We start from the raw sequence: 25,091 nt of genomic DNA, 5'->3' as shown, positions 1-25,091 counted from the left end.
CGATAATAGAACGTACAAATTCATCAAATGGCACTCTGAACGTACAAATTCATCAAATGGCACTCTGAACGTACAAATTCATCAAATGGCACTCTGAACGTACAAATTCATCAAATGGCACTCTTGTGCTTTATTTACAAAAACCTGTCATTCTTTTACCGTTATCAAACTCTACAACCTCACCAAAATGCCCAGATATTAGATCTCAATCCCTACCAATTCCACTATTTACGTCTCCATCAACAAAAAACTCTTGGTTATCTCTATATGTCAAAAATTCGCTCAAATGCTCAAAATACTCGTTTTTAACTTGTACTAGTGCTTCTTCTGTTGGAGGAACGTTATACGTTCTTATGACGACCTGTTTAAAACGTATGGGAACTTTGACCATTTGTAAATGATGTCATCTAGTGTTTTCTAGCATTAAATTTTAGAAGAGGGAAAAACAATCGATTGACTCGGGAAATGTCAGTAGCTCTGTTGATGTGTATGTTATCTTAATTTTCGAGACCCACTCTTTCAGCTCATTTCTCGACGACCCACAATAATCTACTATTAGTTTTAAACAAATCCTTTAAAAATTTAGTACCAAGAAATCTTTTTAAAGTATCCGTCCACAATTTCAGAATACGTGATCCAGCAACCAGTTTCGATTTTGAGTATGTTTTGCAGTCCTATTTCCCGTTTCTTTCCGAAGTTCATGGGAGGAACAGACTTGGGCTATAAAAGTTTGGGAATTTTGTCTATTTGGGAACTTTGTAAATGATATCATCTACAAGTATTTGTACTTAGTAATACTGGTAATATACTCAAAATCGAAACTGGTTGCTGGATCACTTATTGCTCAGTATTTCTGGATCACGGTGCTAGATCATGGTCGGTGACTGATCATGAAAATGTTAGAAGAGGGAGAAACAGTTGCTTAAAAAGCCTGGTAACTTTGTTCATTTGTAAAATATATCATCTAGTGTTTTCTATCATGAAAATGATAGAAAACATTATATGATGCTGTGATATATAGATTATAGCTATTTAAATGGTGCTTTGTACAGTTTTTGTTTCTTAGTGTAGATGAAAGGTTTTGCTTTTTTCAATCTGAAAAAAAAAAGGAAATCAGTTCATAAAAATAAGTTTCCCGCTTTTCCACTACATCTCTGAGCACTCTTTATCGTGTGATGAAAGTACATCTGACAATATCTGGCAAAGACAATTACTGATTCATGTTTATTCCCTTGTCACTATCATCATATTATTACTATTATTGGCTTATCTATGAAACCATAATCTGACATGCTCTTCGAACCAAACCACTCACAGAATGGTTAGGTTCGAAGAGCATGTTAGCTAGCGAGAAAAGTTCGTGTTTTGATGCCGGTTTCTTCGGCTTCAGCTACAGTGACTGATCATTATACATCTCGAATCTCACTAAACAGTTATTTTCAGCACTAAGTTGCTCTCGAGTTTTCTGTAGTTAGCTCCCTTTCAGGTGCTTTTGATTTCCTCCTTCAAACTTAAAACTGACTTTGGCACACACGAGTGAAAATGATGAGAAAAAATATTCAATTTCAGAGTTTTCTACTAAAAGACCAATAATATTGATATGGATAATAAATAATTTGATAAATAAATCATTTCATAATTACCGGTATTTATAACGGAATATTTTTTTTTCGTTTTTTTTTGCTATAAATAAGTCCCTTAATATGAAAATCTTTGACATTAATTAAACCAGTTTTATATAATATCTTAAAATGTACAGTGTATTAAATAGTTTATGGGTTGCAAAAAACATAGTCAGCATAATTAAATATTTGAACGTTTTCATTTCACTTTATATCCAACTTGGAACATGAAGATACGGAATTCGGTCAGTCCTCTAGGAGGTCAACATATCTGCGAACTCTTTGAGGAAGTGGCAGTTTCTGGATACCATCAGGAAGCTTCCAGTTATCGTGTAGAGTACTGCGAATGACGCACCGACACAGATGAGTTAGCTCGGATGGGTCCAGACATCGAAGTTTCATCAAGGGCACCCATTTAACACTTCGGTCAAGAACATCCATAACAGATATATTCCGATCAGGAGTAACGTGCTGCCATGATGTGATGAATCTGTCTCTGATGACACTTTCTAAAGTGCCGAGAGTAAGTTGAGGGGCCACACGAAGAAGAATCCTCGCACAAGTTGCTCTCTCTAGGAAACGGTTTCTCTCTTCGATTTTCGGGTCATAGTCATCAATATGGATGAGTTCTTCCACGCAGTAGAGAATAAGATAACATATACGTCTTTCTGAGCTTTCCCAATTTCGCTTGAAGGTGTTTTTATTCAAGGTTCCTCCGAGTCTGAGCAACAACAGCAGTAAATTCGGCTTTGAAGTCACAAAACTGCAGATGAACAGTTCAGGTCCACCATGGCAAATCACATCGATAAAGCGATCTCCATCATCAAACATTAGTCTGTTGGCATTGGCAGCACGATGAAAATAGGCCACGGGAGACTCTTGTACCCTCTCACTATCAGGTAAGTCGTGTCCAGGCCATGCCCACAACGGAAGAATGTTTTCAGGATAAAAAACTTCTTGATCGGAAAGCCTCTCCAAGCGATCACAGCGATACAGGCACATCAAGACGTCTCCCACGAGTCTCAAGTCGCTGTTATTGTTCCAGAAGCATACCTTAGCAGGAGTGTAAATGAAATTTTGAAACTCGAAATCATCGACCTCTATACGCGTTTCATCCTTCCATTTGTTGTACAAATCGAGAACAGTTCGGATCTTTTGTTCATTCTGAGATGCGAATTGTGCATCTTCTTCTTCTGCAGAATTTAAAAGGACGTTAACTGCTACGCGAGTTTCTTCCTTCAATTTACGAATTTTCATTGAACGAAAATCATACTTTAGTGAGTGAGCCATTTACAAATGACTGGCAAGATTTCAATTGTTGCAACCAAATTGTTTTTTGGGTAATGCTTTCCTAAACAATTTACCATTCATTACAACAATCGTCAATGACGAATATGTTCTGTTAGACTGTCTGTGGCATTGTCCATCACAAAAAAAAAAGAAAAAAAAAAGGTTTTATTTCTCAGAATGATTTTAGTCCTAAAAATTCCGCAAAAGCCGATTTGGAAGTTTTAAATTAGACAGTTATTCAAAAAAATGCCTAATTTTTAAAGTTAAAGTATTTTTATTTTCATTTATACGACATTCACATTTTTTAAGTCAAGCCTTTTAAATTCAAAAACTCTACAAGCCGTCCAGAACAGACTTTTACAGACATCAAATTTGTTATGGACGGATTGATTCGAACCCACTACTTAACAACAGATTAACAGAAAAAAGAATTAACAACAGCTCAGAATGACGTAAAGGAAACCTGGCCCTGATAAATGAAATGCTGGACAATACATACAAAACCGCTGCCTCAGAAACAATAAAATACAGCTTTACTTGCGAGCACAAATCCCTCAAACAGTTGGCAAACAACTTTAATCAGCAATTCGTGAACCCTGTGCAAAAACTACAAGAAACAACCTTTCCTTACACAAACGAAGATACTCCACTAGGTCCACTGGCAACCCAGTCGATGTGGTTCCCCACAGTAACAAAAGAAGAACTATCACTGGCAATTCAACAAATTAACCCTAACAAAGAACCAAGAATAGACAGAATCAAACTAAAAGACATCAAAAAACACTCAACTAACGTATGTCCAGTTATACGAAAACTATTAAATAAAAATCTTCGTCATACTGGACAAAACGGGGCACATACCTGAAACACTAAAGACTACATTAATCACTCCCATGCATGAACATGAAACAAGAAAAATTATAAGTAATTACAGACCCATCGCCACATTATTGTAATCAATCATATCATGGAATGCATTGTATATTGCAAACTCTCCACATACATTGAAAAATTCCAAATCATCCCAAAAACATAATATGGCTTTCAAAAAAAAAAAAAAAAAGGAACAGCAACACTCCTGTACGCAGACGACAAGGCCATACTATCCATTCACAATACAAATGTCGCTATCAAATATATATATATATATATATTTTTTTTTTTTTTTTTTCCCAAGAATATACATATAAACAGTTATATATATACTCTTGGCTCACGAGTGGGGAGGGGGGGGGGGTACTGAAACAAAAGCACGAAGCCACCGCCATCTTATTATTTTCCTCAGATAAGTTCTGCTGAAGCTTCGAGGAAGACTGCAGAAATGCCGCTATTATTATTATTATTGATTAAAAAAATAGTAGAGTTAAAAAGTGAAATGAATCCATTCAACATTCCTTACTGATTATAAAAAAAAATAAGCTATAAATATAATTTGTGAATTAAAATGAACTGCAGATTGAAATATAAATGTAAATGACAAAATGCTGAAAAGAATTATGTGTATATTTATATAAAATTATTCCACATCCAATATCGTTAATATGAAAATTTTCTCTGCCTTAACACATTAATTAATCATTGTAAATATGTATGTGAACAAACAATAAAAACGAATAATGATTTATCTGAAGAACTAGCAAAAAGAAAGAAAGCTGCATGGCTATCATTCAACAGACTAAAAGAAACATTTACTGATCCAAATCTTGACATCAATCCGAAGGCAAAACTATTTAATAGTCATATTCTACCATCACTCACATATGGATTAGAAACATGGAACACGACAAGAAAAGAAGAAGAGACTCTTAGAATAACTCGGTGTGCAAATAGAACGCAGGATTTGTAACATCAGCAGAATGGAACATGTTAGAAACACGTAACTAAGAAAGAGATCAGGCATAAAAGATGTAGTAACTGCAGTATATGAAAGCAAGACGAGATGGGCAGGTCACATAGCCAGACTCAACGATAACAGACGGACATATAGAATACTCAACTGGCAACCAAGAATAAAAGAAAACCAGGAAGACCACCTACAAGATGAGAAGATCCACTAGTGAAATCTATGGATATAACATGAAAGAGAGAGGCTCAAGATCGAGATCGTTGGAGACATCTTTGTGACCTGCACTCATGGAGAAATCCTGAGTGAAACACAGGTCCATCAAGGTAATCAAGGATAGCCGACTGCATTATTGATAAAGAAATTAGGAAAACCTTATGAAATCATAATACAATCCGACCCACCGAATTATCTGGTTGCATTATATGATTCCATAAAGCAGTGGTGTTCAATCTTTTTTACTACGCGAGCTATTTTTCTATAAAAAGTTATTCGGCTCTTATATAGATCACGTTCCCACAACCTGATATCTGATTACGCACAATTTATTTATCACTTTTAATTATTTTAATACAACAAATATTTTAATACAAAAAAAAAAAATATATATATATATATATATATATATATATTGGGATAAAATATTTATTCCTCTATTTTGGAAAACCAAAGTTAGAAAAAACAACAGATTGATTACAAACTCGCAAGTTACAGGAAATGCTGGTTCATTAAAAAAAAAAAAATTAATGTGAAATTTTGCATTGTTTGGACCTCGCAATATTTTCATAGTTAAGTTGATATGAAGAAGTGGCCAATCTCAGACAATCATCCAAATGATCATTTGTAATTTGGTTTCTTAATTGATTTTTTATGACGATCATATTTGAAAAAGAGGATTCTGACAAGAATGTCGATCCGAAACACGATAGAATTTTTCGCGCAATATCAGTTAATATTGGGAATTTTTCATGTGCATATTTCCAAATGACTTCATTGTTTATTGATTTCAAATGTAAACCATTCTGAATGTTTATTATCTCAAGTTCTACTTCAGCTTGGTTTATATCAAACAGCCCACTAATTTTTTTTGGAATTTCTGTGATGTTCAAGTTTTCTTGAAATGGATTATTGATAAAAGATACAATCATTTCAGTTTTATTAAAATCTTTAAATCTTGAATTTATTTCTTCCTCAACTAATTCTATTTCACGAATAAATTCTTTTAAATCATAGCGAAGCATTTCTTGATTTTGTTCAAAAAAAGTTTAATAAATATGGGAAATGTCTAAATTCGCGGTCATTTATATTTTTCTTTAATAAAAGTAAGTATTTTTGCAAAGTTTTTATTGAACTTAACATGTCAATTAAATTTTCATCTCTACCTTGTAACTCTAAATTTAAATTGCTTAATTTCGCACAGAAATCTACTAAAAATGATAACTGTAACAATCATCGTTTATCACTCAATTGTGGATAAATATCTCCTTTTTCATCAAGAAAAAGTTTTATATCGTTAATTAATACAATAACTCTTTCTAAAAATTGACTTCTGCTGAGCCAGCGAACATTATTGTACAACAGAAGTTCCCTATCATCATCTGCCTGTAATTTAAATAACCGCCGTTGCAGGGCTTTTCCTCGAACAGAATTTACAATTTTAAATGCAATATCCAAAACATCTTTTGTGTTTAATCTTTTACTACACAGTACTTGTTGGTGAATAATACAGTGGTACGTTAAAAAATCTGGATATTTGTCATCGTTTTTAAATAATGAAATTAAGCCTGATTTATTACCTATCATTGCAGGAGCATCATCAGTAGTAATAGACACAAGTTTTAAAAGCTGAAGTTTGTGTTGTTTCACAAATTCAAGAAATGCCGAAAAAATATCTTCTCCCCCTAGTCTTTCCCAATAATGGTATAATTTTCAAAATTATTTTACTTGAATAATCTTGAAATACCATGCGAATAAATACCATTAACTGAGCAGTGAAGTCGTTTGATTCATCAAATTGTAATGAAAACGCAACACACTGGTGAATGTCTGACATTAACCTGACCTGGAAACTTTTCTCCGGCAATTGGAACTCTTCCTTTCGGCAATTTGAAACTTTGTCTGCGGCCTAGAAGTAGTCTTTCTCTCTAGCGACGTCTCGAACCGAGAAGCTCCTTTCTGGAAGCGGAAAACTCCTCTCTCAAGCAACGTGGATCCAGGCAGTCTCTCTGACAGCGACTCTGGTCCGGGCAGCCTCCTCTCTGACAGCAATTCTGGAACTGGGACCCCTTCTGCTTGCTTCAGTCCCTTTTTATTAAGCCTCCTCTGAAACCTTGGATGAAGTTTGGCAACCCCAAAAGAATCGGTATGTGTCTTTCATCTTAAGTTTCAAGTTCGGCACGCCTTTTGTTCTCCTCCGCTTTCTTTTGATTTAGTTGCGGACATCGGAAAGTTGTTTGAACTCTTTCTGACTGACTTCGGAGATGTTTACACTTAGAGCCTGCAAGCCTATACACGTTTTCATAACAATTTTTCTAATACCACCAGTACAGCTTCGGCGACAAAAACATTGCCTTTGTTTTTAACACTCTAACATTCTTATTAAAGCAGTATATACAGTTAGCTTCAAAAGAGTTATTTACAAAAACATCTAATACAAACTATACCGAGACAAAGTTTATTTTTTTACAATATTCACATGGGACTTAACCTAAGTAAAAAATCGATGTAATGTGCTTTGGAATATTTAATATTTAAGCTGCAATCGAGTTTTTACACTTTGCTTATAATCGTATTCACTCGGCTCGCTGTGTTTGACTTCCACTGATCCAAATTAATTCATTTACCCGGACTTATAAGAAAATTACTGATTTGACAGTTTTGACGAAAAATAAATAAACAATAGCAATACGCTTAAAGCCAATTAAAAATAATACAAAATAATGATAAATAAAATATTATGTTTTCAGTTTTAATTAAATTTGTAAGTAAGGAGGAATATACAAGAGATCGACCAAAAATCGCTCCGCGATTGACGGGTTGAACACCCCTGCCATAAGGTATTCCTAATTTCTTCATCAACAATGCAGTCGGCTATTACTTTTTTAAAATGGCTTAATAATAATAATAATAATAATAATAATAATAATAATAATAATAATAATAATAATAATAATAAATTCAGTCTTGCTGCTGCTGTTGTTGGCCAAGTGGTTAGCATACCAGCTCTTCAACCAATTTCTTCATCAACGATGTAGTCATCTATTACTTTTTAGAAATAGCTTGAAATAATAATAATTTTTATATAATAATTATTATTATCTAAAACCCAGGGAGTCAAGTATTCATCGAGAGAAGCTATAAATCAATCACCGAAACCAGCAATCATACCTTCCCTTAAATTCATGCACTCACTATTCCTAAGGGCAACTATTCCACTTACTCACTACTCTCTGCGAGAAAAACCTAGCTCTTGCCCGCTTCTTAACTTAACTTAATAGCAGTTCATGAAAAATGACACTTTCAATTGGATTGATTGACGAAATAACCAATCACAGCCACTGATTTCTGGGTTCTATTGTCTCAGTGCACATCCTGCTTCGCCTTCTAGACCATTTAAAACCACTGGAACGCTACGATATCTTATAACACCCATTCAGAAATTTATAGATCTTTATCATATCATCATTCTTTCTCCTATTAACTACAGTCTATAATTGATATACTCGCAATCTGTTCTCATAATCCAAATCCCATAATCACTATATAATCTTTGTAAATCTTCTTTGCTCCTTTTCCGCCATTTCTTTATCCCCTTGGAATCCGGGAGATCAAATCCACGCACAATAATCCAAGTGTGGTCTTATCAAAGCCTTATAAAGAGGCAAAATGACTTCCTTATCTTTACAAGTCAAGGTTCGCTTCAACATACCAATTATCCTCCGAGATGTATTTGCAACTTTTGTTATGTGCATTTGAACTTCAAATTCTTCTCCACCAATACGCGAAGATCCCTTGCCTCATCAGTTTCTTGTGAAATAAACCCGCTAATATTAAATGCCGCTGGAAATCTCCTCACACCAAAGTGCATAACTTTACACTTACTAACATCAAATTGATAGCCATTTTCGTTTCTCCAAGTTTCCAGACTATTCAAATTATTTTGTGAGTGCTGAGTGCCATTCGTGATTGCCCTGGCTACCTTCGCATCATCAGCAAACAATTGCACATATGATGTTAGACCTTGCCTGATGTCATTAATGTATAGATGGAACAATGATGGCCCAAGGACTGAACCCTGAGGAACACCACTGATTACCTTAAATCTAGCAGATTCACATCCACCATACACCACTTTATGATATCAGTCTACCAACCATCCCCTGATCCAAGTCAATAGTTTATATTCCAATCCCGTATTCTCCAGCTTATACAATAGCCTTTCCTGTGTTATCCTGCCGGATGGCGCAGCCAGTCAAATTCTCAGCGTTCCGGTGGTTTTAAACGGTCTAGAAGGCGAGGCAAGGTGTGCACTGAGACAATAGAATCCAGAAATCAGTTGCTGTGATTGGTTATTTTGTCAACCAATCCAATTGAACGTTGTCAATTTTCATGAGTTGCTGTTTTTGTTTTCTGAGTTTCATCTGCTTTGCGTGCGTGAAGTGTGAACTGACTTGTTTAGGATAATGATATAAAGTTCTTAATGCATAATTTTCTATAAATAATTTATAACTTTAATAATAATAACACTTAGAAATATACTCGTTTACATTTACGACGTAAACGAGGTCTTATGTATTACCATGCTATGTTGTTTGTTACTGTTAAAAGATTAATAAAACGATCGTAGATAATTTCAACAAAGTCGATTTAAATGCATTTGACGAAATTCTGTCATTAGAATTAAGCAGTAGAATTAGAAGCATAAAATAAAATGTACACTTGTGAAAACATAGAAATGAAGAGTTTACTATGTAGGATTTGAAATATGATTAAGGATAATAACAAATAAAACAAACAGATTATTGTTTTAATTAATACTATAAAGTCGCAGATTTAAAACATTACATTTTAGTTTCGATTCGCCTTCTATGATACATGAATAAAAATTATATTTCAATCAAATTGTCATAATTTAATTAAATTATCAACCTGATTGGCTGCGTTATTAATGTACCCACTCTGCAACTGACAGGCTGTGGATTCGAATCCCGACGTGAGCATTGGTGTTTGTGAATTTCCTTCTGAAAACAAATTTTATATCCCAGCGTTTGACCACCGTCCCGCTTAGAAAAGTTTCATCTTTGGGCTCTAGAATAGTTTCCAGACTATGTGCAAATAAAAGATTCAAATAAGTCAATAAAAATAATACTAAAAACTTATTGTAATCATTCTACTAAACTACACTTTGACCACCTTGCATGGTTAGATGATGTAAAAAAAGAATAAAACTATAAGCGCCTTCTTATCGTTTTATCGCACAACTATACACCAATAATAATGCTGCAGCATAAGCAATCATTACTGGTTAGTACTTGTTACTCAATAGCTAACAATATCAGATAGAATAACAGCTCTTTACACACAGTTGCGTTTTTGTTTTAAGCGCCCAAATATCTCGATTAAACGCATACATTTATATGATAAGAACATGAATATTCCTCAGTATACTGCTTTTATTATTAATTATTTAATCTGTAACAACTAAAAAAAAGGGATATGATTTTTTATAATTTCGTTAGCGAAATATTCAAGATTGAAAAATTCTGAAAATATATATCATAAATACCAAATTCTCATAAATAGAACTTTTAAGAAATAATTCTCATTTCTTAAAAGTTCTCAGTATGCAAAACTGATATGTGTGAAGATCACTAATTTATACCAAAGTTTCTAAAAAAAAATATTTTATTTTATTTTTGGAGATGAGAAGAGACTTTATGTCCAAAGGATAACCATTTCAATCCTACAGAGTTTTTGTATAATTCTTACGAAAAACATAGTAAAATAGAACAAACTATTACTGTTGTTGTTATGTTCCATCCAGTCATTTTCGACTCCTGGTAATTCTATGAACACACATTCTCCATTAAGATCTGTCCCTGGTCATATCTTTCAGAATTTCCAAGCGCATTCCAGTTGCTTCTTTTCCACCCATCTAATTCTTGGTCTTCCTCTTCTCCTGCTTCCATCAATTTTAGCAAGCATCATCATCTTCTCCAGACTGAAAACTTGTCTCATAACAATGACCTTATAAGGACTGCCTTAAAGGGGCGAAGGAAGAATGCTTTTCATCTTCTCCGTTATCTGTAGAGGACAGTGTAGGGATAAGGTGTTATTGGGCTATTAAAATAAAGCTCTGATCATGGCAGGAGGGTAACAGCAATAGCTGAGCCTCAGTTAGAACTTCATTGGCTACAGCATTGCATTCCATGACCCTGCAAGGGTATTATTAATCACATTGCATCCATTACTCTACAAATATCAATCACCGCATCTCACGGTCGATTAACTTCCTCTAACCAACATCGTCATAACAATGTAGTTCATAGTAGAGTATTAGAAAATAAATCATATAAGATTCAAAATGGTGTTTATAGTACCTTTACAATTTTATGAAAATGAATTGAGTAATCAAAAAATTACTTTCAATACAGATTATATTTCTTAAATTGCTTAAGATATTTTAAAATCATTGAAAAAATACTTTAGTTAGTTTTGAGTTTGGTATAAATAATGTATTTCTTCATAAAAATAAAGCAGCTTCATTGATTTTCACATCAAGTGAAGTGGCATCGTCCAAATGGTGTTTAAATGTTAGAAAATTTTACGTAATTTGTAAAGTAGTTTTATTATTATTATTATTATTATTATTACACCTCCAGGGAGTCCAAAGACTCATCGAGAGAGAATGTGCTAACAGCATCGAACGATTGGACGCTTCCAACTACTAACCGCGCTCAAACTTGCTTAACGTTTTGCAAGCCATTAGTAGCAGAGGCTCTACCAATCGACCAACGTTTTTATTCTCATAAAATCTTGCAGAAAATTAGAAGTGATGGAAACAATTGTTTTGTTATTTAAAAACTAATAGAAACACCAAGAAAGAATGAACATGCACTCCACTGATTAGAAGTTTGCTTGGTTTTCGCACAACAAATTTCCCCGTGTTGTGGCCGGGATAAAAATAGCCTCACTGTAGCCTATGCATGTCGTACGAGGCGACTAAAATGGGTTCCCAGGGAGGGTAATGGATGGTAATGCTGTAGCCAATGAAGTTTTAACTGAGGTTCGGTTATTGCTGTTACCCTCCTGCCATGATCAGAGCTTATAGCTGTATATTATTATAGCTGTATATTACCCTATCCATACATTTTCTTTAGAGATAACGGGGAATATGAAAAACATTTTTGCTTCACCCATCTAGCAAAAAAAAAAAAAAAAAAATTATATTCATCCTTCCTTCTTCTCAGTTTTTAAGAAAATATATGTTAAAATAAAAATGGTGCATTTTGAATTTAATTTGTTTTATATAATAGTTTAAAGAAATATGCCAAATGTTTTTTTATGTTTTAATAATATAAATAAATTTTTATGATTTTATAATAATCTTAAGAAATGTTTGTAAATATCACATTTATTTCATCTCTAATGTTAGTGTCGTTTTCTATTCTCTCATATTAGATATATTAGAATATATGCTGAGCTTGTTTTGGCTAGTTAGAAAAATAAAAAAGCTCTTAAAAAAAAAAACTTCAGAGCAATAGACTGCCCATAATAAAAATTCAAGATTGTAAAACGATTTTTCAAAATGAATGAGAAAGATTGTTATAAACGTTTCGGTGTTAGACTGGTATGTATCCTGAAAACAGAAAATTCCGCCCGCCCACACGAACCAACAAAGAAAGAGAGAGAGTACTAAGACAATTTCTAGAAACGCTGGGGAAATCTCTATGTACTTTTTTTTTTCTTCAGTTTGGTGGGAAATATTACCTTAAACATTTCTCACCATTTGGGAAATGGCGAAAAATAATAAGACCTGGTTGGAAAATAATTTCGTAATTATTAATATGTAATACTTATTAATATGTGTACTTAGGAAATGATTCCTAGCAAGCTTCCATGCACTCTAAAAAAATGATTTTCGCTTTCCTTCAGGAGTGGCAATCAAAACGCTGAATGGTAAGTCAACAGAGTAGGCTTCGGCCACTTTTCACTACACTCCACCCCAATTCGATTTCATGAAGGATTTGCTATCGGATGTTGGTGTAATACAGCGAAATTAAACAGTCTCGTCACAAAAATGGGCGCGGTATTTGAATGCTGCCGTTCTTTAATCTGAATCACTTGAGGATAAGAAGGTAGAACGTGACGAAATTTTCGTGTCAAAAGAAGAAACTAACATTGACTTTGAATCTAACATAAAATAACAACCAATTAATAATATTTGATGAATTAAATAAAGAGCGAATAACTCGTATCTTTTAAATGCCATTAAATTGGAATCCTTCATGTGAAAACGATATCCACCTCTTTTCTCCCAGGAATATATTTCTTCGTGGATTAGGCCTACCGGGGATACCACGTTAAAAAAAAAAAACGCGCTTAATTCTCTACCTCTTAGGTGGTGTGGAAAAGAAGACATCTGCTCCCTTTCTGGCTATTTATTGTATTCCATTTATTTTATTCCGATCAACCACAGTGTTCAACATTAAGAAGAGACGTGTTACTCATCACGTATTAACTATAGTTACATGCGTAATTGTAGTTTTATATTTGATTTATGTAGTTTATATCCGCCTTGGAGTATGACCTTATATGAGTCAGAGAGGTGGACAATTAGGAAGAAAGAAGCTAAAATGTTGGAGGCATTTGAAATATGGTTATGGAGAAGAATGGAGAAAATAAAGTGGACTGAAAAAATCACCAATGAAGAAGTATTACAAAGAGTTGAAGAAGAAAGGAATTTACTAAAGACCATAATAAGAAGAAAACATAACTGGATAGGACATGTATTAAGAGAAGACATCCTACTGAAAAGAATGATAGAAGAGAAAATTGAAGGAAAGCGACCAAGAGGAAGAAGACGACTAATGATGCTTCATGATATAATGGGAACAAGAAGATATCAGGAAGTGAAGGAGGAAGCAAGAGACAGAGAAAATTGAGGGAAGAGAATCTGCTGAGTTATACCATTGGACCTGTCAAGAGACAGAACACTAATGATGATGATCCGCCTTGGCCTCAATCAATACCGAATGCCCTTCCATCAGAATTAAAAGAATTACTTCCCGTTTTCTACAATTTCTAAATTAAAAAAAGAAGACGAAGAAGAAGAAGTAGCAACTTGAAAAGGCTTCGGCATCTTAGGCAAAGAAATTCTAAATATCAACAGAATGACTCATGTGATCGCTCTTGATATTTTTACGTCATTTGATCTCGTCTGACACGGAGGTCTCATCAGCAAACTACCATTTTGTGGTTTGCATTCTTCCCTTTGTAATTAAGTATCCAGTATCCTCTCTGGTAGTTTATTACTCATCTTGGCAGAAGATTTCTTCAATTCAGATTTTCTTGCAGTGCGAATTCCATTAGTTCCATTTATTTCTAGCTGTCAAAGAGGATGCAAAAACTGTAGATGACAGTACATTCCTTATTTGCCGAACTTTCTGTTGTTCTTCAGTGTGGAGAAGAAAATCTTGACATTTTTGATGCTCCCAAACGCATTCCTGTTATTTCATGCAAAAAAAGTTCACCACTGATAATTTCTCCTTAATCATACATAATACTAAAATCCCCAGGTATTGTTATATTTACTGCTGCAGTGCTGGCTTAGTATTTCCAACATTTTCCAGCACAAACGTATCAAAAAAAAAAAAAAAAAAAGTGAATTTCTGAGTCCTCGCATATAGGTCGCGCATTTTCCATCAACTTGAATGCTAAGTCAATATTTAAAAAAATGTTGTAACTTAGTGATAAAAAATCTGTAGGTTCTTGTTATATATATATATATATATATATATATATATATATATAACTCATGGTAAAGGTGGAATAAGCTCTGATCACTATTCTTAATATTTACCCTTAATGCAAGGTCCATCTTCTTGAGGAGATGTATGATGCTATGTATTAAAGGCAAGGGGCCACTACCCAGACCGGTTTCGACCTTTATTGAGGTCTCATCAGTGGGAGCTAGACTTAGAAATACCAAGGTTAAGTAATACATAGCTCATAAGTATTTTACCAAAACAAGTTACCATAAGGTGCTTTGACCTTATTAAATAAAAATCTCAGGATGAGAGATAGATGTAGAAAGCTTTTTACCTTGGGTATAATATATGTTAAAATGTCAAGCTATTTTAAACCTGGTTTTACTCCATTTCCCACGGTCTCCACAAGTGCCGCCATCTCGTGGTTCCTTACCCTAACACTCATATTTAATGTCTGAAATAATGTGGTCTACGGTCGATTTTCTTGAGTTTATGGGGCGAAAAACCCGAGTTTCCGGGAGAAAAAACCCGCTTACCCGTGCCAGAGATCAACTAACTCGGGAACCAGTCGAAAAAAGGCTTGGAAAAATTTCCTCTAATCGCCGACTAGACTAGAAATGAAGTCATCCTTCGTGCGGCCAAGCGCCGTGGTATGCAAACGCCAGATCCAGTGAGCTACACAGGCTTAATTTTATTTTATTTTTTATTTTTAAAGAATTGAATGACTAGAACCGAGATTTAAGTAAAAAGGTTTTAATAATAAAACACTACTATTTCGGCTTATAACAGCCTTCATCAGGTGACATTATAAAAGAAAGAAAAAAGAAGAAAACACTAAAACACTGAAACTTAACTAAACTAAGAACACCATAGAGAGTCTTTATACATATTTATCATTAAAACGTTGTGATTGTATTTAAAGCTGTTCTTTCGTTTGTGGTATTGTTGGGAAAGTACGTGCTAGTAGCATCTGGTGAACGCCAGTACATGATTACAGCTGAATGACTATCTGGGAGGTTGTAGCTCAAGTTATTATTTAGATGAACAGGATTGAAGATGATTTCCCTAGATTCTACGATTTTTTTCTCTAGTTCATCATTGCAATGGAAGATGTTAGTAGATTTTTCCCAGCAGACTTTGTGACTTTGGCTTTCATCATTAGGATTAGCCGAGAAAAGGATATAACATGATAATGCACTTGCTCGCTGTCTCTTGTAAGTAATGTCCCTCATGTGTTCTTCCGTACGCAATTCGACAGATTTGTCTGTCTGCCCAAAATAAGGAATATCACAATCACACAATATTTTATATACACCAGGGTATTTGAGATGATGATGACAAGGTTTTGGGTGGCTTGTTAAGAAACGGATCTTTGGAAGTGGAGTGAACAAGGTTCTGATATTGTATTTTCCAAGAATTTTTGTTAATTTATGTGAAACTGTACTTATGTAAGGAAGAAATGTAAGAGGCAAGGAAAGGAATAAGAAAAGTCTCACTGACTATGTTATTGTTGATAGTGATGTTTTCTCCCTGGTGCTGGACCAGAGTGTACAGAGGATTTGAAATTGGAAGTGATCACTATTTAGTCTTGAGTAGGATAAAATTGAATTTCATATTGAAAAGAATAACATGTAAGAAAGTTTTAAAGCGAATAAAAGTTGAGCATCTCTCAGATGTGAACTGTAGACTAAAATACACAAAGATTATTGAAGAAAAAATTAAAGAGTTTGAGAACAGGAATCAAACCTTGGAGATTCAGTGGCAAGCTCTGAAGAAAACGTTGATTGATTCTGCCAGAGAGGCATGTGGTGAGGTACAAGGATAGAAAAATCAGAACTCCCCGGTGGACACAGAAAGTTACAGAGGCAGTGAAGGAAAAGAAGAAAGCACACCAAAAGTTCCTAGCAAATAAGTCAGCTTGTTCACTTAGAGAATACAGAGACAAATGTAAGAAAGCTAAACACTGTGTAAAACTAGCTTAACAAAAGTCATGGGAAGACTTTTGGTAAGAACCTAGAAAATAAATATCAAGAAGGTGGTAAGATATTCTGGAGGTTGTTGAAGAAGCTCAGAAATTGAGGAAAGAGTGCTGTAAAAGGAATTAGAGATGATAAAGGTGATATGAAAACTGCAGAAAAAGATATCCTTGAAGTATGGAGTAATTACTTCGAACAATTTGCTAAATAAACTGGCAGTGATGACAGCACAGTGATAAAAAAACTCTGACCAGGCAAAGAAGCTGTCCAACTATTTACAGCAATTAAAAATCAATGAAGTGACCCCATATGAGCTACAAAAAACAGCATTACTTGGAACAGTCCATATTTTACGACGCTGCCTGACGGACTATTCTTAGATTCTTGGGTAGAATCCGAATTGTTCTGAATCACCAGTCAAATTTTTATTTATATGATATCTTTTTTAGACTGTGTATCAATTATAATAATAATAATAATCCCCCCGAAGGAACACAGCCTTGTCGTGGCGGTGGGGCTTGCGTGTTTCATTGATGTTGAGAACTATTCTGGCGGTAGCATAGCTGCCAGCAGGGCCACCCTTGTCAGACAGGTCTCAACTGAGAAGCCAAACTAACAGTGTTCCATCCCCCATCTTAATAGTAAAAAGGAAGAAGAGATCCATACCTGATCAGTCGATGCCCGGGTTATCAAGGACTGCTCAGATGTTGGGGATCCTGGGCATTAGGGGACAAGTGGGCTCCGGGACCCAGTTTTCCTTGCTAGGCAATCAGGGCAGGAAGCTGAACAGCTACTGAAGAAACCAAACGTAAAAATGGACTGTAGAAAAGAAGTTATGAAATGTTTTTACAGATCAACACCAGAAAAACGAGGTTTCAGGAAGCGTATGCATTTAATTTGGAAACAAAAATTCCTAGAATCTGCAATAACAGAACAAAGACTTATGCACCAAAAGAATTTCATTTTCCGTAACAAAATATTTACTGAACTTGAGCTGCAAGAGTTACGTAATAAACCAACTCCAGTAACAGCATATCCCCAAGAGGTAGCTATATCAAACTTTCGAATTCAACTCAGTAAACACCAAGCTGACGATATACCTTAGAATGGTTTGACAGAAGGGCAGCGTAAAATGAAGTCAGGGATATTGGAACATATGAACACCATAAATGACTGTATAAGACTACCACCATTAAAAGCTTTACAACAATCTAAACTAAAACAGCTTCTCTTAGACGCGAATGCTGTAATCGAAACCATCGCAACCAACAGTATAAAGGAAACAAATCATCTCCTATACAGCACAGCCTATGTCATTTCAGTGAAGCTTGGTTCCAAACTGAAAGAGCAAAAGCCGAGGATGAAACAATCTGCACCATGGAAAATCCGGTTAGAACGAAAGGTCAACAAACTTCGAGCTGATCTAAGCAACTTAAAGAGTTTTAAAGAAGGATGGTTGAAAAATAATAACATCCAAAACAAATTAATTAACACATATACTCGTAATTTGGCCAACAAAACAATTGCTGAAGTTACCGAAGAGCTAAATCAAAGAATCACAGCGACTGCACAAAGACTTAAAAGATATGAAGCAAGAATAAATCAATATGCGCAAAAGATGCAATTTCGACAGAACCGACGTCAGTTCTTTCAGTCTCTCCAGTGAAATACAAATGCAAACCATCATTCACCAGGACAAGAAGAAATCCTCAAATTTTGGAAGTCAATCTGGGATAATCCTATTGAACAATAATGATGCTCCATGGATTAAGGAAATAGAATTAGAAATGAAACAGAAACAAATGCAAAATGTCATTATCACTAAAGAAATGGTCAGTGCTCTAGCTATAAAATTAAAAAACTGGAGTGCACCTAGCAAAGACGAACTACATGGATTTTGCGTAAAATATCTGACCAGTCAAATGATCGAATGGCAGAACAATTTAATTATTTGTTGCAGTCAGGCTCAGTGGAGGACTGGATGATATCTGGGCACACTTTTCTCTTCATGAAAGATAAGGATAAGGGTGCAGACCCAAGTAACTATCGTCCAACATGCCTACCAACTATGCTTAACTGTTCATTGCAATCATAGCAAATTCCATATGCCAGTACTTATCAGATAATCAGATTTATCCGATTGAACAAAAAGGCAATTTTCAAAAATCTATAGGAACAAAAGACCAGATCCTTATTAATAAAATGATTCGCAGAAACTCAAAAAGAAGAAAAACTAACTTAAGCATGGCATGGATAGACTACAAAAAACATTCGATTCCCTCCCGCACTCTTGGATCCTAACATCACTACTGATATTTCGAATTAGCAAAAAGATGTGTTCGTTTCTGCTATGAAATCATGAAAAACAACATTCATCGTGAATAATGAACAATTTGAAGATATCAGCATTAAACGTGGAATTTTCCAAGGTGACTCCTTGACACCATTGATCTTCAACATTTCTTTCATACCTTTATCTCTGATTTTGAATAAAACAAAACTTGGTTATGAAATTCCTAAATATAATATTAAAATTTCCCATCTGTTGTATATGAATGAGTTGTAGTTATATGGAAAATCGGCCCAGCAAACAGATGCTTTATTGAACAAACACAGTTCGTATTTTCAGTCAGGACATCAAAATGGAATTTGGTTTAGATAAATGAGCAATTTTATCTATTAAACGAGGAAACATTAATGACACTGGTAGTTTTAATTTTGATCAAGAGAAATATATAAAACCAATTTCAGCTGATGAACACTATAAATACCTAGAAATATTAGAAGTCAATGATATTCTCCACTCGAATGTTAAACAACATGCAGCATCAGAATACATCAAATGAGTTAGAGAAATATTCTGAAAACAAAACTAAATGGATTAAGCACAATTAGAGCAATGGATTCTTGGGCTATACCGGTGATCCTATACACAGCTGGAATAATAGAGTGGACAAAAGAAGACCTTGAAAAACTGGACCGCAAAACTAGAAAACTAATGACTATGCAGCATGCATTACATCCACAAAGTGAAGTTGACCGGTTTCACCTACCAAGGAGAATAGTTTGACGGGGCCTGCTACAAGTGAGACAGACTGTGGAAGAAGAAGAAGAAATTGGGTTAAGAAATTACATCGACAATAGCTCTGAGCCAATGCTTCAAGCAATTACACAAGAGGGCCTTCTAAAAGCAACAGGAAACAAATCCGATTACAAAAAGGAAGAACAAAATATCCGATATGTACCCTGGAAAATAAACCCTTGCATGGCCAATTTCCTCGAGATACTGAGGACAAAATTGACGTGAACAAGAGATGACAATGGCTACAACACAGATACATTAAAAAAGAAACAGAAGGATTTATTCTAGCAGCCCAAGAACAGGCATTACAAACTAATGCAATGAAAGCAAAAATTTTGAACATCAATAATAACAGCAAACGCAGATTATGCGATCAGAAAGATGTGACTGTAGGACATCTAATCAGCAAAATGCTGATTAGATGCCTGCAGAAAAATAGCTCAAACTGACTATAAATACCGCCATGATCAAGTGGCCAAAATAATTCATTGGCATGTATGCAAAAAATATGGCTTTCCTACTTCTGATAACTGGCGGCAGCATAAAATTGAGACAGTATTGAAAAACGAAACAGCAAAAATTCTCTGGAACTTTCGAATACAAACTGATCGGCATTTGAAATGCAATAGACCTGACGTCACAATTATCGTTTGGATTATTGATATCGCAGTACCCAGTGATAACAACATTAACAACAAAAAACCGGAAAAAAGTATTAAATATCGAGATCTGGCAATCGAAGTTGGTTGCCTGTGGCTTAAACACGTCAAAGTCATCCCAATAGTTATCGGTGCACTTGGTGCAAACTTTCTCCAACTATTTAGAGTTGGAGAAAGTCTACAAAAAAACCAGCATTACTTGGAACAGTCCATATTTTACGACGCTACCTGACGGATAGAATTCTTGGGTAGAATCTGAATTGTTCTGAATCGCCAATCAAATTGTTGTTTATATGATATTTTGTTTTGACTGTGTATCAATTGTAATGATGATGATATTTTTAAATATTAATATTTAATATTTTTAATAATAATAATAATAATAATAATAATAATAATAATAATAATAATAATAATACTCGTAAACGAAACAGCAAAAATTCTTTGGGACTTTAATAAAAACTGATCGGCAATTGGAACACAATGGACCTGTCATCACAATTATCGAACATCGATAGGTTTGGATTATTGCTATAGGGATATCCAGTGATAACAAATTTAAACACAAAGAACTGGAAAAAATTACTAATTATCGAGATCTGGCAATCGAAGTTGCCGGTTGTCGCTTAAACACGCCAAATTCATCTCCCAATAGTTATCGGTGCACTTGGCGCAATTTCTGTAAAGCTATTCATGTATTTACAAGAATTGAACGTCAACGAAGTGATTTACAGAAAAACGGCATCACTTGGAACAGGCCATATTTTACGACGCTACCTGACAGACTATTCTTAGATTCTTGGGTAGAATCCGAATTGCTCTATGTGTCACCAGTCAAATTGTTGTTTGAATTATATCTCGCTTTCACTGTGTATCAATAATAGTAATAATAATAACAATGAATTTTGTGTATCAATAATAATAATAATAATAGTAACAATAATAACAATGAATTTTTTTATACAAATTTTCATTTTTTTTGTATAATGTGTTAATAATAGTTACTATAGATGGTTATTTATAGTGCAATCGAATAAGATTACATTTTTAACAGCATTTATAGCATAACAATATGTTATATTTTACAATTTTTGCTTTTAATATATTTTAGCGCTGTAACTACAGCACTTCAATGTAATAAATAATTTTTTTTTCTTTCTGTTCATCTGAGTTAAGATATAATATCTCAGCTTGCATCCTCGAAGCTTTTTAATGAGCTTATTTGAGGATGATACCGGTTAGATATTTTTTATTGATTTGATTGCTGTGTTAGAAGCAGGCTGATGTTTGAGAGGTCAAATGAATGATCTGAAAGGTCTGATCAAAGTGAAATCTCCGGTTATTAATTACATCTGTTTTGATGGTTCACATTCATTTTTGTTGTGGTCTTCTTTTTGAACTAATTAGGAGACTTTTTTTTTTCACTGTGGCAGTCTTTCTAAGTCTTCTTGAGCTTTTGATTTGTATCGGCTTTGAAGTTTGTGACTTCCTCAAGAATATCTTGCCATGTTTTGAGCGTTTTTCATCCTTAATGACCTTTTCCTACATCGCGACGTTGAGAACGAGGTTTATAGAGATGACTTTGATAACAGACACTTTCTGAAACGAACGTTCTCAGCATTCTGCTTCAAGCTATTCATTGCAGTGGATTCATTCGATCAGAATGCAGTTCCGCTGATTATTATCGGCATTACAACATTTCAAATATTAATTTACAAATAAAAATAAAATACAATATGAGAGATATAATTCCAATAAATGCAGAATTATTATTTCATAGACTATTTAATCAATTAAAACCGAAGGTAGAATTAATCCATGAAGAAAAATTAATTTAATTCTCAATGTTTTCCTTTCCTCAGCTAATCGAAATATAAATCCATTGAGCATAAAATAAAAATCGGTTTCTTTGGCGAAGTTTTAAACCTCATAATTTTCCTGCATAGATATTTACGAAGTTATCCCATCTTCCTGGAAATTAATTAAAAATGTGTATTTAATTATAATGCGATGCTAGTCACTGTGGAGAATACACTCAGCAATGTGATAAAACATTTAATGTGCAAGAGATTGCTACATAAGAAAGAGAAATCTTCTGCAATCATAGGGTTGTATTTATGGATGAAGAGTGAGGTCAAGAATCCATAAATCCATGTTGATTTCGACCATTGATGTAATTTATTGGACGTGAACACTTGAAAAAAAATAAAAAGCAGCTCCGAGTTAGTTTGGAGTTCAGCTGTGAGTCTGGAATGCAGTTTCACTATATTTTGAAGTTATTGGATAGTTATCTCCTTCATAAATTAGATTAAACCGCTTTCCTTCTCCATATCTATGAAATTTCATGTAAATAAACATTCTGTCTCATGAACTTTAGCTCTACGGTGCTGATAATCATACCTCCCACATCGTACTCAGGCTATAAGTAATCTTTCAACAACATAAAAAAATTAATTATTCATCTCACAAATTCAAGCAACCATCTTTCCAGACTGACTACACGCACACAGCTTTATCCTTGCCTAAACTATTTCGATACTGTAGTCCACTTTTTCTACTTTCTCTACATTTCCCACAGAGATAGTTAGATACCATCCAAACATTACCCAACTATAAGGATGACCTTTTGATGTTAGTATGCTCTTGCAGTTTCCCAGAGATGACTAAAGTAAATTAAGTCACCAAAAAAGCTCAGTCAATCCATTCTTATTCTTTCGGTTTGTCATGAGTCTTGCGAGGAATATACTTTTCCAATTTTATCTAAAATTATTCATTGATTATCAATAACATCCATCGTGTGTAGTCCTCTCCATATCCTATTCTTGTTTAGAGCACAACTGGTATTTCAACCAGTTGTGCTCTAATGTCTAAAAAATAAAAAGGTCATCAGTGTCAATTGAGCTACTAGGAGGCATAACTCTTCATCATTGACCACCAGTGTGGTTACTAGCACTGTTTTACCATCAGTGCTAGTAACCAGTGTACCATCTCAGATTTAGAACTAGATTGTCGATATCTTCTAGGAGTGTTTGTTGTATGTTATGGTACATAGATTCTTCTCTATTCAGATTTGCTCTAGATTATTGTAGTACTCTGGACTGCGTACTTTTCACAATACATTTCCAACTGTACATTTTTTCTTAGATAATATTCATGCGTTTGTAGACAATTAATACACTATAAGGTCTTCAAAAGTTGACAACATTTGTAGTGCTTTTATTCTGCATCTCTCTTCTTTGAGATTCAATTCTCCTTGTTCGAACAGATTATTTTTTATTTTTTATTTTTTTATTTTTCGGCTCTGATTTATAACTCTCCTCTCTTTACTAATTCACACCTTTCTGAACTTGCATAAAATTATTGTATATTCGAGCAATCCAAGTAATATATTATAAACTAGAAATCTGTCAAGATGTAGAATGTTATAACCATGATCCGATTCATTAAATTCCTACAGAGATATGCTTTTGCGAAAAACATAAAATGGCACTCTGTAATATAGATTACCCTTCTATCGGATGTTATGGTTTTCTGAACTAATTTCTTCTTGCGCGTTTTTCCTAATTGCCAGAATAATAAACAACGCAATAAGAGCAGGTTTTATTGCAATGTGAATGATTGAAACCTTCTTTATAAACCTGAACTATTTGCTTGGGATGCTTTCTACGCAGAATATTTTAATGACATTGGACTCAAATACGCATTTATGCCAAACGAGTGGTGGTGTAAAAATAGTCAAAAATATTGAAGAGAAAAATAGAGTCCAAAATATCCTGCGCATATCATCAAAAACTCAAAAGAAATATGACTTCAAGAAAGTCAAAAGTGCAATAAAGTTAGTGGAACTCAGAAGTTGAGTAAAGTCGATAGAATTTATGATCGCTGAAGATTATCCCTAGAATTTATTTCAGTGAAGTGGAGTTGAATCATATTGAGTGTGATAACTAAACAAATATGTCTTTAAGTGTGGTTTAATGTTTTATTTTTTAAATCTAAATTAACAGTGTTTAATTATATTCTGTTTGACAATCATCTGGAAATCTCATTGCCATAATAGACCGTTATTTCTCTATGATGTAAGTAATTGATGGAGCAAGTCAGTTAGCTCAGTGGAGAATAATGTGCACTCCATAGCGCTAAATCGGAAGAAAAGAGAGTAAGCTTCGTAAGTTCGATTTATATTACGAATATCTTTATTTGTAATCCTTTTTTTCAACCAGTTTCCAACTTAGTCAATATCGTGCAAGGGAGATGTTTTGTCCCAGAAATTGATCCCGTAGGCTCTAGAAAATTGTCCGTAGAGCCCAGACTATTTTCTTTCAGCCAGTAAACACACTGTTAGGATTAGGTACCACAAGATGGCGGCATTTGTCAGTCCCCTCTCTTCACTGGACCATATATAATTAGTGATAGTCTTGGGCTAGCTATCTCTGACTGGCTACCGGTGGAGATTCAACTTCTCCTTCAGTCTCTAAAATTTAGATAAAACAGCCTCGCCGACTCTCTGTACGGGAATAAAAGGCGTCAGCTGCTATTTTTTGTCTCTGGAAATTATGAATGCTAAATGAAACAGCTAAATTTTCTAAAAATAAAATTTGAAAATAGGTCAAGTTGCATGTGCATTTGGAAT

At 34.3% G+C, this 25,091-nt stretch overlaps 1 protein-coding gene across 1 annotated transcript; it reads right to left on the bottom strand.

The window, feature by feature from the left end:
• Positions 1 to 1,868: 1,868 nt before the first annotated feature.
• Positions 1,869 to 2,912, bottom strand: LOC150109863 (uncharacterized). The gene has a single exon (XM_090396388.1). It carries the CDS (start codon positions 2,910 to 2,912, stop codon positions 1,869 to 1,871), a length of 1,044 nt encoding a protein of 347 aa, XP_090252514.1.
• Positions 2,913 to 25,091: the final 22,179 nt, after the last annotated feature.

The sequence above is a fragment of the Typopeltis vanoorti genome, chromosome 1 (assembly GCF_054136105.1).
Source record: "Typopeltis vanoorti isolate ZY-2024b chromosome 1, IOZ_Tvanoo_1.0, whole genome shotgun sequence".
In the NCBI taxonomy this organism is placed as follows: domain Eukaryota; kingdom Metazoa; phylum Arthropoda; class Arachnida; order Uropygi; family Thelyphonidae; genus Typopeltis; species Typopeltis vanoorti.
This window is presented reverse-complemented; position numbering and strand designations above follow the sequence as displayed.